Source organism: Macaca thibetana, chromosome 6 (assembly GCF_024542745.1).
Source record: "Macaca thibetana thibetana isolate TM-01 chromosome 6, ASM2454274v1, whole genome shotgun sequence".
NCBI lineage: Eukaryota > Metazoa > Chordata > Mammalia > Primates > Cercopithecidae > Macaca > Macaca thibetana.
Window position 1 is genome coordinate 4,777,169 of NC_065583.1, and position 16,718 is coordinate 4,793,886.

At 61.6% G+C, this 16,718-nt stretch overlaps 1 protein-coding gene across 3 annotated transcripts in view; it reads right to left on the minus strand.

The window, feature by feature from the left end:
- Positions 1–16,718, minus strand: part of UNC5A (unc-5 netrin receptor A) — a 71,066-nt gene that overhangs the window by 2,633 nt on the left and 51,715 nt on the right. The window contains exons 2-12 of one of the 3 annotated variants that reach the window (XM_050793164.1): positions 13,048–13,269; positions 7,567–7,710; positions 7,177–7,280; positions 6,877–7,057; positions 6,062–6,229; positions 5,306–5,470; positions 4,097–4,330; positions 3,687–3,989; positions 967–1,054; positions 545–713; positions 121–354 (exon numbers count right to left, since the gene is read on the minus strand). In XM_050793164.1, coding sequence (XP_050649121.1) covers positions 121–354; positions 545–713; positions 967–1,054; positions 3,687–3,989; positions 4,097–4,330; positions 5,306–5,470; positions 6,062–6,229; positions 6,877–7,057; positions 7,177–7,280; positions 7,567–7,710; positions 13,048–13,269 — 2,012 coding nt within the window. The remainder of the gene's footprint in view (positions 1–120; positions 355–544; positions 714–966; positions 1,055–3,686; positions 3,990–4,096; positions 4,331–5,305; positions 5,471–6,061; positions 6,230–6,876; positions 7,058–7,176; positions 7,281–7,566; positions 7,711–13,047; positions 13,270–16,718) is intronic. The other 2 variants (XM_050793165.1, XM_050793166.1) reach the window with 2 other exon arrangements.

Genomic DNA, 16,718 nt, shown 5'->3' on the forward strand with positions numbered 1-16,718 from the left:
CTGCAGGGCCCCGGGTGGTCAGCCGAGGCCCCTCCCCACTGCCCCAGGCAATCAGTCCACAGGGCCAGGCATAGCTGGGCCTCCCAGCGGCAGGGGGTGGGGGTGAGGGGCGGGCGATACCTTGAGTGCGTCATGGGTGTCATGCAGGCAGTAGACCCGGATGTTGTACTCGAGGGAGGTGCAGGCCACCGGGGCAAACAGAAGCAGCTTGAGGCGCTTGGCGGCAGCCACGCTGAGGGCCTCTCCCACCAGGGCGAAGCGGCCCAGCTGCTCAGTGAAGACATAGCAGGCACTGGCCTCCAGCTGGCAGTAGTAGAGGTGGGAGGGCGCCTCCTCGCCCAGGTGCAGCACATCCTGCGGGCAGGGGTCAGCGGGTCAGTTCTGCCCAGCTTCAGAGCCCTGGGGCCAGCTGTGGCTTCAAGAAGTGGCCGGAGACTGGGGAGGGGTGGGGGTGCGGCTCAGGGCCAACCAGCGGTGGAGGGCTGGGCCGAGCGTGCAGTTAGCCCACGTTCCCTTCCGGAGCCCGGGTAGGTTCCCTGCTCACCTCCCAGCTGCCCTCGCACGACTGCTTTTTGAGGCGCAGGCTCCAGCTGTCGGGGCTGGGCTCCCCACAGTGGTCCATAGCCAGGATGACTGGCCGGGTGAGCAGGACGCCGGGGGGTCCGCAGCTAACGATGGGACTCAGCAGGGTCTGACAGCCAGCTAGGGGCAACCTCAAGTGGGGGAATATGGGTGGGAGGGAAAGGTGTCAGTGGCCCATCCTGGGTCCTGAGGGCTAGGCCAAGGGCAGGGCGGCAGCGTCCCAGGGCCCAGGGGCTTGGGTTGCAGAACCAGATGGGGCTTAGGCGCAGCTCTCCCCCCGCTGCCTCAGGCCAGGCACAACAGTGGGTGGGCAGGGGGCTTCCTGGGGACTGAAGGCGGCAGGTGGGTCCCTCCCACCCCGGGCAACGGGGCCCGCGGTCACACCTCACGTCTTCCGGCTTGTGCAGCGTGAGGTAGATCTCGTAGATCTTCCCTCGGGGTATGGCGTCTGGGGGGATGAGGAGGCTGATTCCTGGAACAGCAGGAAGACGGCCAGGGCTTACCCACTGCCAGCGCATCCAACACCCCACCAGACAGCCCCTCCAGGAGCCTCCCTGTGAGGACTGACTGGTGCCAGCCCGGCCTGGGGACTGAGGGGCCTCAAAGACTGCCATGCTGACCAACCACCCCCACAGGCATGAAGCTGACTCAGGGGCACCCCAGGAGCAACTGAGGGAACCCCGGTGGGGAAAGCATGCCTCGCTAGCCCAGGCGCAGGATACCTGGGGACAGAAGGCATGCTGTACCAACCTCCCTTGTCCCTTGAAAGGCACTGGGCAGGACCAGGGTATTCCTTGCTTAAAACCTTCCCTGCCTCTGGGATGAAGTCCGGCTTCCTGGCCTGGCATTGAAGGCCCTTTGCCTCTGGCCCCCACTGCCTCTCTAGCCCAGCCAGTGCTACATACTTGACGGTTCTGGAACCACTGCCTGAGCCCCCACTGCCCTCCTGTCCTGCTCCAGCTCCCCATCTCCATTGCCCCTGCTACTCTCTGCCACACCATGGTCCCTGCAGGTGGGGCAGGTCTTGAGCAACCTATCTCCTGCGCTGGATGCCCTCCCGTCGGCTGACTCGCCTCTGCTCCAGCATCTTGGAGGAGCAGGATCAGTGTGTGCCGAGAGGGGAGTGGTTCAACAGGGAGGTGGTGGGACAGGATCGGCAAAGACGGGCCAGGGAGTCCCTCTAGAAGTGGTGAGCAGGGACTCCCCCAGACAGGGAGCCCTCACATGAGGAGGGGCTCCCAGCTCAGGACGGGTGGAGGGAGAGGAATTCCACGACTTTACCCCACCGAGTCCAAAAGCAAAAGCACACTCCCCAGACGGCAGCGCAGAGCAGGGCGGGGCGGGGCATCACGGCTTCACCGGAGGGTGCAGAGTCATAGCCACCGCTCCCTTCCCTGGCCCGAACTGCCCCGCAGTCCTAGCCGTAGTGTTGGTGACAATCCCAGACATCCTCACAGGAATGCTCTCCATGGGGAAGGTACACACACTTGCATCTTCATTCATCAGATCCTAATGCTGGGTACTCAGGACGGCGAAGGAAAACGACAGACCCCACTCATGAAGCTCTTAGCCCAGCAGGCAGAAGGACAAGTCAACCACAGCACAGGATGCGGGAGAAGTGGCAGTCGCCCACGCTGCCTGGGCAGCAAACGGCGAGGGCTGCGGGGCCGCACTGTCCGCCTGCGTCTCTGTAAGAGCTGACAGATGCCGTCTCACCTCGTCATCCCAACAGCCCCATGAGGGGTTCGTTATCATCCGTGTGGACGTGAGGCACAGACGGCAAGAGCTGTCAGGCCGGGACCCAAAACAGAAGTCCCAGCTGAGCCGGTGGGAGGGGCAGGGGGTCAGTGCGTGTGAAGGGCAGCGCCCTGTGTCTGGGATGCTGAGAGTCCATGGTGGCTGCCGTGTGCAGGAGGATGTGTGTGCGGGAAGGGGCTGAAGCAGCCGGCCTGCAGGAGGCAGGTCTTCTCTGCAGTGTCAGGTGGGCTTTGCAGGGGGCAGAGGGGAGCCCAGAAGGGGTTCGAGCACGAGAGGGTCATGATCAACTCTGGCTTCATTGGTGAAGGTTTAGAGCGAGGAACCAGGTGAGGGGTTTGGTGGCCTGTGTCAGGAGAGGCAGCAAGGGAGGACGAGAGCAAGAGGCAGCAGGAGCTATTGAGGAGAGACTGGCATGGGACTGAAGCTGGCGCGGGGCAAGGGTGGAAGAGCAGGAGGTCAAGGTGACCCCAAGTTTCTGGCTTGAGCAACTAGATGATCCGTGAACTGGGGAAAGCCAGGAACGGGGAGGTTCTGGGGGAGGGTGGGAGACGGTTCTGTTTTAGGCACCAGGAGTCTGAGGTGCTGTGAGACATCCAGATGGAGCTGGCCAGGAGGCAGCTGGGTGTACAGTTCTGTCGCCTGGGAGAACGGCAGGCTGAGGATGGGGGGGTGGGAGTTATCTGCACAGACACAGCGATTAAAGCCATGGAGTGGGCGAGGCCGCTCGGGGAGAAGGGCGCCGGGAGGGAGTTCGGAGGCACACCTACATGTATGGAACACGCAGCTGGAGACAGACAAGCAAACCAGGAGCACACGGGGTCATCTAAGCTGAGGGACTTGAGAATTTCAGGTGGGAGTGGCCGGCCATGCCACAGGCTGCAGTCACTTCTTGCAAGGCAGCCATGGAAAGAGTTCATCAGAGGGCTTCTGTGCTGGGGTGGGTGGAAGCCAGGATGCAGTGGGGACTCCAGGATGCCCTCTGCCCAGGCCTGTGCTGATCTGTTTGCCCCTGGTTGTCTCCCTGCTCAGTTGCAAGCTCCCTGGGACCGGGGCTTGCCCTACCTCTGGCCCCACACGGAGACCGGCACAAGTAGGCTGGTTGGCTGTGTATATGAACCGACAGTTATTTTGCGCCCACAGGCAACAGGAGGAAGACAGCTCTGGCCATGGCCTCGGTGCCAGCCAAGACTGAGTTCTCCCCAGAACTCTACCCCTTTCCTGGCTGATCTGTCGCGGGACACTGAGGGGCACGAGAGGAACATCCAGCTGTCCCGTCCTCCTCTAGGAGGGAAGTGGAGATGAAGGAGGGAAGTGGAGCTCTCAGAGCCCCCTGGGGTCCTTCCTACCTGTGTTAGGGATCATCAGCCGGCCCCCGAGGAAGTTGAAGGTCCCATAGGTCATGTTGCTGGTGCCTCGGGGCAGGGAGCGGAAGTAGTTCTGGGTGGAGAGGCGGGAGACGAACTCCTCGGCCTCAGAGGTGGGGGAGCTGTGGTGCAGTGTGTGGCGGCCGCCACCCAGGGGGCTGAGCAGGTGCCCATTGGTGAGCTGGAACTTGGGGCTGGGCCCGTCCTGCCGGGGACAGAGACTGCCCTGGTAGGTGGTGGTGGTGGTGCTGAGGTCCGGCTGGATGGTGAGCAGATGGGGGTTGTCTGCAGGATAAAGAAAGACTCAGGCAGTGGCACTAAGGGCATCCCTGCCCCAGCAGCCCTTGGCGTGGGAGCTGGGGCAGGAGTGCTGGGGGCAGGGGGCCCCTCACCTGCTTTGCTGGGCTTGATGCTGACGGGCTGGAAGCCTGAGGTGAGAATGGATGAGTCAGCCACGTCCGAGTCCAGCCCCTCCTTCTTCCGGCAGTAAACGAGGATGAGGACAAGCAGCAGCAGGACGAGGCAGACGGCCACGGCGATGAGGCCCACGTAGAGGGCCACGTCCTCAGGGCCAGAAGCAGCTGCAGGAGACAGCGCGGCCTTGGTGGGGGCAGGGGTGTAGGAGTCTGGGAAGGAGACGTCAGCGGTCTGCATCCCAGGAGGATGAGGTCTGGACCCTGGGGCATCTGCACTAGCTAGGGAGCAGACGCTCGTGGCAGGGACCATGGAGTCTGTGCGTGTGCATCCCAGCCCTGTATTTGCCATTACTGTGCTGTGTGACTCTGAGCAAATCACATCCCTCACGGGCTTGAGATCCTGGCTGAGTCTGCTGCCCGGAGGATAGACGAGGGGAAGAGCTACTCCCCCAGGGCGGATGACCTGGTGCCTGGCTGCTAGGCTGAACCTGCTGCCTGCTCTTCTGGGACAAGGGCAGCTTGGGCTGGGGGTGAACTCCTGGGATCCCCAGAGCAGGGGGTCTGCCTCCTGCATAGTTCCAGGTCAGTGCCTAGACCAGGAGTAGGGGTTTGGGGGCCCTTCTCTCTGTCTGCCTCCCCAAGGCCTGGGGCAGGTTTGGGGAGGGGGTGATTGACTGCTTGGAGGAAGCTATATTGATTTTAGAAGAGTTTTGCATAAATGGAAGAAACGTCCATCAGAAAGGAATTGACACAGATAATTAGGTTTTTAATTGAAAGAATGGGGGAGGGTATGTTCTAGAGGAAAAAAAATCCAACAGAGATCTTTAATTGTTAGTTATGGCTTTGTAATTAACAGCCCTCACAAGCCCGGCGTCCCCACAGGACCTGTATGTGCACTTGGGGGACGAGGCAGATGTGAAGCTGTGGTGTTTGGGCGAGTGTGGGCAATGGGTGCGCATAAGTCAAGGTTCAAATCTGTGCGTGTCTCAGGAGGCATGGGAGGTGGCAGGGCGCGCCTGGGCCCACATGCAGTATGCTAAGAGTGAGGGGGATCCCACAGGGTCCTGAGCCTGGAGAGGCTACAGCCTTTGGCGGGAGAATAGCTCCCTCAGCCCCCACCTCCCCAGGGCTGGGCAGGGCCAATCCAGGCAAACAGAAGAGGACCTCAGGGCAGAGAAGACTCACTGTGTACACAGAGGTCAGTGGTACAGTTGCGGGTGTCCAGGTCGGCACCCTGGCACTCCTCCCCTCCGTTGCGGGGTGCTGGGTCAGAGCACTCACGGCTCCGCCAGTGGGTGCAGTCCAGCCCACAGGCCGACCACTTGCTCCACGGGCTCCAGCTGCCATCCACTAGACGAGAGACAGACAGGCAGAGAGGAGACGGTGCAGTCAGCCTGGGTGCCCGCCCCAGCGGTCGGCCAGTGTGGCCCCTCTGGGCATCCAGACCAGGCAGGGTAAGGCAGCCTGGATTTGGGGGCAAAGCCAGGGCCAGGCCCGCGATGCACGCCCTCTAGTGTCCAGCTGGCCTTGATGACGCATGCTAATGACAGGGAGGCGCGGATGACGCCGGGGCTGCTTGGCTCTCTCCACACCAGGGAGGCTGTCCTGGCCCTGGGGCAGTGAGGGCTCTCTCGTCACACGTTGACCCTTCTGAACCCAGGGACAAGTGGACTCTGCAGCCACGGGCTGAGCCCTAGACCCTGTCAAACTGTACCTCACATCCTGTGACTTACACCCTATGTTGAGCCCTGAGACTGGACACAGATCGAGCCCTGACTCCAACCATACACCGCACCCTGATCCCCGCCTCAGACTGAGCCTGGCCCTGTGTGGCAGGCGGGTGGGATGGAGCCATGGGGGGGCAGGTTGGTGGGCGCGATGGAGCCAGGGCACGGAGATGGCGTGGTGAGGAACGATGCGGGAGGCGGTGGCCGCTGGTACCTGGGCACAGGGTGGCGCAGGCTGTTTTCTGGACATTCTGCCCCTCACAGAAAGCGCCCCCGTTGAGAGGCGCCGGGTTGGTGCAGCTCCGGCTCCGTTTCTGCCAGCCGCGCCCACAGCTGGCGCTGCAGACGGACCACTCGGTCCACGTCGACCACCCACCGTTCACTGGCCGGACAGAGAAGGGCTGGGGTCAGGGAGCGGGGGCGTCCTCAGATACACTGGCCCAGGGGACGGGGCGTGAGGGCAGAGGGGCTGTGAGCTGGATACGGGTGGGCTGTGTCTGAGCTGGGAGAGAAGGCCTGGGGGAGGCCATGCTCGTGCCTGCTGGCCCCCGGGCCCTGCAGCACGTGTGCCACAGTCTTCCCTTCTCCCAGGGGGCACTCGGGGTGGCCAGGCTGAACCGTGGCTCACGCGCTCCTGCAGCCCAGACCCCAGCCTCTCCTGGGGTGACTCCCGCACCCTCCCTCTGCCGGCTCCTGGGGGTGCCCGGACTGTGCGTCTTCTGATTCCCGCCCTGGAGACTCAGGAGTGGGGATAGTCTGTCACCTTTCCTAGATTCCCATCCTGTCCCTCATCTCCTTTTGCACAATGCCTGCTGCCCACAGGACCTCCAACCTGTCCCATACCTTTGCCCAGACATGCCCCTGGGTCCCCAGCAGTCACAGCGAGCCCTTTGCTTATCCTGCCTAGTCAGACATGATCTGGTTCACCTGGCCTTGGCCTCATGGCCTCTCTTTACCCCACCAGCCACATGTCACTGCCCAGGGGCACCACAGTGCCTCTCCCTGTGACCGGGGAGCCCCGGGGCCCACCGTAGACGATGACGGCAGCGGAGGCGCTGCGGCGACGTGCCACAATGTTCTTGGCCACGCAGGTGTAGTTGGCCGTGTCAGCAAGGCGGGCCTGTCGCACCACCAGGCTGTGCTCCCGTGTGATGTATACGTTGGGGTCCAGGGATGGGTCCACCAGGTCCTCGTTCCGGAGCCACTCCACCTAGGAGAGGGAACCCTGCCATGTTCTGCCAGCCCATGCTAGCCCCACCCGGAGTGGCCCCTGCCAGAGTGGCCAGGCAGGAGCCCAGGTCTAGAAGGGGGCACTAGAGGAGTCCTTACCTCGGCTGGAGGGATGCCCTCCGGTGGGCGGCAGGGCAGCACGATGCCCTGCTCCAGGGACACCTCCTTGGCCAGCGGCTCCTGCTCAAAGTTCTTGCGCAAATCTGGAAGAGGAATGAGGGTGTCCTCCTGCCTGAGGGCCTTGCACAGGCTCAGACTGGCTGGCTGCGTCCCTTGTCCTGCAGGGACCGTGGCACATGGCAGAGGAGGTGCCAGGTGCACAGGGGGACATGGGGTGGCTAGGCGTGTCCACAGGCACTTTCCCCACTCATCCAGGCAGGGCTGTGAGATTTTCTGACCGGACCCCTTCTTCCAGGTAGCCTACTGTCCCCTCTCCTGGTGACACCCTCCCGCCATGCGCCCTCGCCCAGGGCCCAGCCCTAGACTCACAGGCTATGCGGATGTAGGCCTTCTGACTCTTGGTGGTGCCCGAGGAGCTCCATGCCACGCACTGGCACCAGTATTCCTCCAGCCCGAACACCTTTTCTACCTGCTGCCTTGAGACGTTAATGCGGACCTCCATGGTGGGCAGCCCTGGGGGAGGGAGGGGCAGGTAGTCAGGGCCCCAGGGCCACCCGGAGCCTCTGCGTGTGGGTCTCCGCGCCACCCGCCACCCTCAGCCTCGCTCGCTGCCTGGCAAGGGAGTGGACTTTGAAGGCAACCCCCAGCCTGGAGGAAACTCCCGAGGCCCAAGAGCCACTTGATTTCTATCTCCTGAAGGCCCCGGGCAGGCTGGGTAGACCTTCCATTCATTATACTTTGTTACCTGAGGCCTGACTCCTTGGAGTCACTTACAGAAATGTCCCTAAAGGGGGCTGCCGTAGAGCTTTGGGCCAGAGGGTCTGGCCTCCAAAGACTCCAGGCAGAAGGGGTGGGGCAGACAGGCTGAGCTCTGCACCTCTGGGGTAAAAGAGGTGAGGAAGGATCTGGCCCCCTCCCTCAGCGGCCAGCAGATAGATCCTGACATGTGATAATATAATAACAGTCATTAACAATATAATTGCAGTGATTATGTAGTATGATGCTAGCCCCTAGGACGCCCTGGGACTTAGGGTTTCCCACGTGCAGGGATGGGGATGTTGTCCTAAGCCACTCCCTTGGACAGAAGCGCAGAGGGAAGTAACTTGCCGTGGGGTCCCGGGACTGTCTGCATCCAAAGGGTAAGCTGGGGTGCCTATGCACTAGGGAGAAACTTGGAAGAGGGTGAGAGGGCAGCCAGCAGAGGGGGAGCTGAGCTGGGGGTCCAGGACCCGCTCTGCCTAACTAGGGTGAGGTGGGGGGACTCCGCTCCAGGCTGGACTCAGCCCCCCGCCTTCTGCCATACCTGGACTGAGGCAGGCTCAGGACCCTCTAACCACTCAGGAGCGGGGGCAGCAACCCTCCTCCTGCCGTCTGTAGCCAAAACCAGCATCCCCAGCAGTGAGAAAAGACTGTTTCCAATTTCTCCTCCTCCTGACCCCAATTTCCCTCGGGTCACTGGCTTATCAGAAAAGGAGAGAGAGGCCTGCAGCCAATGTGTTTCCATTGTTAACAGCGAAATTCAATTAGGGCTGCATTGCGGGAAGAGCGGGCGCCCAGCTGAGCCGCAGGCCGGGAGGCCGTTTCCCTCTTATTTCTCTCACATGTCTTTCTCTGACGCTTCCCAGACCCCTCCTCAACAAGTCTCTGGGCTCTCACACTAGGTGTCCAGATTTTTCTATCACTTCATTCCTGTCGCTGGCCAGCTGTCATAGGAGGTGGCGGGGCTGTCACCTCTGGAGAGATCGTGGTAGCTGGGCTGCTTCCCTCCATTCTGGGCACCACCTGCCCCGTTCTCTAAGACACCCAATGTGGACACTCTCAGGGGTGGGGTAGGCAGGCTGAAAACGAGGGGGTGGCTCACAGGGTTCTCTACAGGAGAGGGGCCTTGGGCACCAGCTGTCTTTCAAGATGACTGAGGGCATCTGATAAGAAGATTTGGGAACCGGCCCTCCACTCCCCTCTTCCTCTCTGCCTTGGGGGCTAGGGGTGGGAGACCTCCAGAACATTCTGAACTGTGTACTTTTTCTCCCTTGGGTGGACAGGTCTGTTAATAGTTCCTCCATCCCCCGTGGTGCTGTGGGGAGCCTGGCCCTCCTTCAGAAGCCTCACCCATGGCCCAGGGGGCTCAGCTGGGGAGAACAGCACTAAATTGAAGCGCTCCCTTTTCCTTTCCCCTTGTCTTCCCTCCCCTTCTGTCCTGCCACCTCCTCTCCTGCCTCTCACTTGCATGAGTGAGGGCCAAGTGTGTCCTCAATGTGCCAGCTCCAGGCAGTGCCTTGGTGAGGGGTGCCCTTCAGCCCCACAAGCTCCTGGAGGGCAGTGCCTGAGGCGGGGGCTGCAGACCCGGCCCTCCCCTGCCTTTGATGTGAGGGGCTGTGCACTGCCCTCTTGCGGATCACCAGACAGCCTGGTTCCTGGGAGCAGTGTCTGGGTACAGCTGTGTCTACACCTGCCCGGTCAGTGTGAGCAGGGGCCAGCCTTGGGGAGGGACCCCAGGCCAGCGGGCCTGGGCGGGTGTGTGTGTGAACCTGGGCCTCCCAGGGTTTCTGGCTGGGGCTCTGAGGCCAAGTTGGCACTTCGGTTCTCACCTTCTCAGCAATCTGCTTCTAAACAATCTAATAAGCAATCAGTTTGTTTAACACAAAATAAATTACACTCCCAGACCAGACTCCAGTGCTTGGTTTCGCAAATTTCAGGCTTTTTTAGTGTCAGCAGGTTTGGGTTCTAGCACTTCAGGCCTTGGTCTCTGTCCCCTGGCCTTCTGGATGAGGACTGAAGGCAAACGAGAGGGAAGTAGGTGCTCTCCTGGGTGTCCACCCGGCCACCCCCAGCCCCACACACAAACGAATGGGCTGCAGAGCTGGGTGGACCTCCAACCCCTGCCATACCTGTCTGACCGCAGCATGTTTCTAGTTTGGGGGTCTTTGGTCTGTGTCGCCGTGTGGCGCCACTGCCGTGGTATCTGTTTGTGGGTCAGGAAAGCCTTTCTCTTCGCCTCAAAGCACTCGATGGCTTTGGGTTGAGAAATTGATGAGATCAATGAACATTCAGATGTTCCGGCCATGGGAGGCCTGAGGTCGGATGCTCGGGGCAGAAGAGGACCCTGGTGGTTACGGGTGGGACGTGTCCCAAGCGTTGCTTCTCTGCCGGGCAGGAAGAGAACAGGGCCACGGGAGCCTGCCGGGGAGTGTGGGCCGGGGGCTCCCGGCGTGTGTGCTGGCCCGGGCCTGTGACTGCTCATTCAGACAAGGTCCTAGGTTCCTGCCAATCCATGGATCTGAGCCCTCATGATGGCAAGGGTGTTTCAGACAGAGGGGTGTGCACGGGAGCCTGGAAGGGGATGCTGGGAACAGCAGGGGGCTGGACTGGAGCTTCCAGGCTGCAGGAGAGCAGTTCTCTGGCTGTGCTTCCCTGGGGGACCTCCCACAGCAGTGGGAGAACTTACGCTGAAGGGACGCTGGGGAGAAAGGAAAGGCCCCGTGCTGGGTCCTGACTGGGCATGTGAGATCTCGAGGCTTCCCCCAACCAATCTGCAAGGGGCAGGATGGGGGCGGTCTCCTCATCCCCATTTTACAGATGAAGAAACTGAGCCCAGGGAGGGGAGGGACTTGCCTGCAGTTCTCCTGCAGACCCTCCCACCAAGACAAGGTGGGCCGTGCTGCTGGGCAGGGAGGCCTCTGGCACCGCCGCTGGGGCCAGGAGAGGCTCTGGTCCTGGGAGGTGCTGGTGCCCAGAGTTCTGTTGGGCTACATTGGCCACCAACCCTCTCTATCTCCCTCCCGAGGGTAGGAGGCGGAGCTGGATCACTGCCCTGAGAGCGTAACTCCTAGTACCTAACCCAAGGTGTGCCACAGAGCAGGTGTTCAGCGAACACCCAAAGACCGCAGGTGAGAAGCTGCAGTCAGGCCAGGGCGCTGAGATGACACTTGGGGGAGGGAGGCAGCCGGTGCTGACCCTTACGGAAGGGCGGGGTGTGACTGCTGCAGACCAGAAGGCCTGCTTGGAGCCCCAGCGGGGCTCTGGCTGAGTAAGAGCCAAGGCCTCAGGCTCAACTGTAAAATGACAAGCTGGTTCTGGGGCTAAATGGCGCTGCCTAAATCCAGGGCTCTTTACCTCACATCAGATCACTGCCAGAGCTTCCAAACTGTTCTTCCTGGCCAGGGTCTTGCCCTCCTCCAGTCTCCCTGTGCCCAGCATGGTCTTCCTACAGTGCAAGTCTGACTGCAGCCCACTCTGGTGTCTCAGCCGCCAGGGGCCCCTTAGCGCAGTCTCCCAGGCACCGCTGCCTGCCCCGGGGCTCGCTCTCGCCCCATACCCGAGCCACTCGAGGCTGTTCTGCGCCTCTGCACCTTGCAGTCTACGGGCCTGGGTGATGCCCTTTCCAGGCGGTTTTGAGACCTGAGCTTGGATGTTCCTCCTGCTCTGGGAATCCTTCCTGGGCCACCTCTCTAGGCCCAAGGTCCCCAGCCTGTCCTTGGCATCAGTGTGAGTCCTGGGTGACACCTGCCTGTCCCAGCTGCACTGTGGCTTGAGTCTCATGGCAATGGCCTGTGTGTCCCACACGGGCTGTGACTCAACAGGGTATGTGTGCTATGTGTCTCAGGATGGCTGAGGCCTTGGTGGGAGGGGGCTCAGGACCACCCCTGAGATGTCATTATGTGTGGGGTGCTCCACAAAGCACCAAGGGAGAGGAAACTGAAACAGACTCTACTGAGTGAGGAGGAGGAGCAGGAGGAGGAGGAGGAGGAGGAGGAGGAGGAGCAGGAGGAGGAGGAGGAGGAGCAGGAGGAGGAGGAGGAGGAGGGGGGAGGAGGAGGAGGAGGAGCAGGAGGAGGAGGAAAGTTAGGAGAGGAGTGGGGGAGGGGAGGAGGAGGAGGAGGAGAAGGAGGAGAAGGAGGAAGGGGAGGAGGGGAGAAAGGGAGGGAGAGGGGAAGGGGAGGGAGGAGGAGAGGGAGGGGGAAAAGGGGGAGGAGGGGGAGGAGGAGAGGCTGTTGTCCGCTCCTGCCTCTCCCTCTGCCAGTCCTCTCTGGGGGAGTCATGGAACCCAGACATGTGGGCTGTCTGCCCACGTCCCCAGTGCCTGCTTAAGGCCAGGGCTGGAGGTGGGGAATGTTGTGTCTCATGGAAGAGGTGCTTCCTGGGTCTGCTCGCTGCACCTAGAACCCCTCTCGCTGTGCCCCCAGCTGAGTCTGGCTCCCTCCGCTCAGTGTCTCGGGACCTGCCGCTTCCGTCAGCCTCCATCCCGGCCCCTGAATCATATATACCTCTGGCCATGCCGCTCTGCAGCTCAAGAGCCCCTAAGACAGTGGCCTCACCTCGGTCCCCTGCACACCCTCACCCTCACTGCTGACCCACCGGCACGCCGGCGTCTGCCTCCAGGCTTCCCTGGGCTGTGTCCCCTGCCTGGGAGGCAGGTCCCCTTCTTGGCTCCCTAAGCAGTTCTTACGCCTCTCTCAGTTTACACATCACCCCCCCCGAGGGGCCTCTCCTCTTGCTGAGAGGTCACCTGCTCTCTGCCTGTCTGTGGGGGCTTGGGCTCCGAGGGTGGGGTGCCGTGTCTCCAGCACGGGAGTGGGTGCGCACAGAGGTGTGAGTGAATGCCTGACTGATGGAATGAACCAACGCACAAGAAAACAATCACTGAACCTGAGGTCTGGGAGCTCCTTGATCATCAGGGACCCACTCTCTCCTGCTCCTTCTCCCCAAACTGCTGAGGGGTGTCGCCTCTGGGGAAGGCCCCTGTGGTCCAAGGTGGGAAATCCTGGGGGCAGCTGCAGGCTCCTCTGGGCTGGCCGAGACTTGCCTCCCCCTGGATGGGCCCTGCCCGGGGAGGCCCCGGGCTCAGCTCACCGCTGCTCCCGTCCGTGCTGCGCTCAATCACATGGTCCACCTGGCGCACCCACTCCCCGTTGCACTTGAAGAAGATCTGTGTGGCGGGCACGGCCTTGCACACCAGCAGCACCGGCTTGTTCTTGACGATGTAGACGTCCTCGGGCTCCACCAGGAAGTGGGGAAGCAGGTCCGGGTTTGCACCAGGCACTGGGTTGGCCACGGTGGCACTCTGCTGGGCACCTGTGGCAGGGTAGATGGGGAAGGTGAGGCAGGGGCCAGGCTGGGCAGGGCAGAGGCAGCGGCTCAGCAAATGATCCCACCATGGGTTGGGGCGGATGGGAAGAGAGTAAGTCCAGGCTCTGTCATGTCCCAGCTGGGCAATCTCAGGCCAGTGAACATCCCCCACCTGGGTCTCCACGTCCTCCTCTGTAAAAGGGGGGAAGGAGCAGCCCAGGCCATCCTGAAGACTGTAGCAAGGTGAAATGAGACCCGGGCAGAGTCCCAGCACCGAGGCGGCCTGGCGACCGCCTTCCTCGAAGTCCAGGGATCTGGCCAGGCAGGCCCCTGCCCGGGAGGTCCAGGGCAAGGCGGGGCAAGGTGGGAAGGTCCCTGGCCAGGCAGGTGGGCTGCCCGGGGCGAGGGAGGAGCAGCCCTGGCCAGTGGCCACCTCTGGGTCCCTGCTTCCTGGTTGGCCCCATCCCTGGCCCTGCACATTGTAGATGCTCAGAAACAACACGTGGGGTGGGCACAGGCAAGGCGAGAGCCGGGAATCTGTTTGGGAATCTGAGGTACCCACCTCCTTCAGGGAGACCTGAATATATGGGTTTCCTTCTAATTTTTTCCTTCTAACTGAAAACCACAACCATCCCACAAGTCATTTGTTGCTAATTACACAGGTAATTGGCTCTGAGGCATTGGCAGAGGTAAAATCCCCAGAGTAGTCTGACCCCTGCTCAACCAGCAGGTCCCCTGAGAGGGTGAGGTGGGGGTCACCCTCAGCTCTCACACCCCCCAGCTGCCCTTCGAACAGGCCCTCAGCCAGCCTGGCCTCCCCTGGGGCTGCAGTGATCCCCCCACCAATGCACACTCACAATTGCAACCCCTGGGCATAGAGGGAAACCCTGGGTTTCCAGACCATCTATTCTGCTCCTCTTAGTGGTGACCCTGGGGAGTGAGCAGCTTGCTATCTGTGAAATGGAGATGACAGCTGCCTGTGGGGGAGGCCGCAGGCTCCTCACATGGTTGGCCTCTGGGCTCCTCCATCCTCCCCACAGGTGGTCCAAAACCCACCCAGGGCTTCAGCCCGGGAGGCCTGGGCCCACCCTACCCACCGAGGGGCACATATACCTGGCCCACTGCCCCTTTCGCTCCTGCTTGCACAGGGACCCTCTCCCCACAGTGGGAGTCCACCCTTCACCAGGACCGTGGTTTCACGGGGAGAGGTGTGTGCACCAGCTCCTGCAGGCGCCGTGGAGGGCAGGCTCGGACTGAGGGCTCAGGGGCCTCTGCATCTTCAGGCAGGTCCACCCCATCCTGAACCTGTGGGGCATGGTGCCCAATTCTTAAGGTTGTTGTGAGGATGAAATGAAACAGGCTTGAGGCACTCAGCACAGTGCTCAGGGAACGTTGGCTGCTGTTGGTACCCCCACGATTCTACATGTTCCACAGCAAAGGGCTGCACCCCCTCAGCTCGGTCATCCGCACAGCAATCTCATAGGGGTGAGAGCCAATAGGGAAACTGAGGCATGGAGCTGGCAGGTGCCTTAGAGATGGCAGAGGGAGGCTGGCTGAGCTGAGGGGCACAACAGCTGTGTCTTTGTGAACTCAGGGGCAGATGGGTGCGGAGGGCCTTTGGGACATAGCCGGACAGTTTGTCAGCCGCGGGGTCACCGGCCCTCCCTGGGCACCTGCCTCTCGTCTCACCCTCCGGCCTCCCTGACTGCCTCCTGCCTGCCTGCCAGACTCCGGCCTCTCCCCAGCCTGGCTTTCTTCCTTGTGTGCCCTCCCACCGGCCACCACCCCCTGCATGTTCCTGTAGCTCTGTTACGGACCCCAAGCCCTCATCATAAGCGAGTCATACCTGCAGTTCACACTTCGTGAAAATTAAGCTCACCAGACGCACCCCGCCCTGAACCACCTCTGCTGGGGTCTGTCGTAGGCTCGGGAAGTGGGGGAATGTAGGCGATGCTGGGGGGTAGGACCTAGACACCTTACAGATGGGGAACCTGAGGCCCGAGGGGCTCCCTTACTCCAGAGCCACCAGCTCAGACACTGAGCTCATCAACTGAACAGTCACCTGTGTGCTCGCCATGGTCACTTGGCAGCCACCGGCCAGCCCTGACCCAGGAGTGGGACCCAGGGGTGGCTCAGGGAGAGCAGGGCTGAGTTGGGCTCCCACATGGTCCTCCCACGGTCTGGAGAATGAATGGAAAGGGGTGGTCTTGGGAGGCTGGGGAGTGTGAACCCTGGAGTGGGGGTGTGGGGTGGGTGCTGCCGGCCCAAGGGTCGCTCTAGACATGCACCTAGGCAAGCCGCAGCATTTGGGAGGACCCTAGGCCGTGCAGAGGACAGGCCAAGCTGGATGCCAGAGCAAGCCCTGCAGGTGTTGAGAAGCAGGCAGGTGTCACCAAGACCCCCCAGTGGCAGGTTCCGGGCCGGCCTGTGCCATGTCCCTTAACAAGTAGACAATGCGCTGGCCTGTGCCTGCCTCTTGGCAGGGGGGCTGGGTGGGCAGGGGTCCCTGGCTGGGCGTGTGGGGGCAGCGAGGGGGTGCACGGCCCTCCAGCCTCCCTATCGATCAGCACGCCAAGCACTGCTCGCGCCAGCCGCCCAGTGAACCCAGCACAATCCCTCATGTCTGCATTTAACTGCTAATGAAAAATAAATGTACTGTGACCAATAAGGGGCATAGCTCACTTCTCCAGGGCCTCCGTCACGCCACTCTGGCCCCAGGGGGCATTTATCCGGTGGATCCAGGGGGCACCCTCCAGGCTGCAGCTATGTCCTCTAGCAAAGGCACTAGCAGCTATGCCCTCTAGCAAGGGCATGGGTGGGGTAAATTCGGGTGCTACTGGATGTCCTCTTGGGGCTACAGGAATCTTCCTGGGCAGTCAGGGCTAGCATTCCCTGCCTCTGCCCCCCGAGCTCACTGTGTGACTTCTATTCTTGCCATCAGTACCTGAGATCTGTCTGTCCCGGCTGGGTGTCCCAGTCAGGGCTCTCACCTGAATGAAGGCACAGCTGAGCCTCTGGCCTCCCCCACTGCACATCCTAGGCTACTAGCATGAGCCTTCTTTCCCTTTCCATGTACTTGTCCATCAAAGACAATGCCAGGCAGTGCGTGCTCAGTCCAAAGGACCTAGGATCCTTTCAACAGGGCCTGAGAGCTGACTAGTTTGCCGTAGTCCCCACCACTCCCTGTTGCCTCACCCCGGGTCTGTTTCTCCCAATTCCATTGTTCATCTAGCTCCCATGGGTGTTTCAGAATGGGGCCAAGTGCCTTTGACTGACATCACTGAGCCTCATGTTCTGGCCCCAGTTAGTGCTCTAGTCCTTCTCTGCAGAGACACCCATGGATCCCTCCGAGGCAGGAGTTTCCCACCTCCAGGTCTCTGCCTGAAACTCCCTTCCTTCCTCCTTGGCCAGTGCTTTCCTACCTTCTGTCCAGGGCTCAGCTCCAATGCCACCTC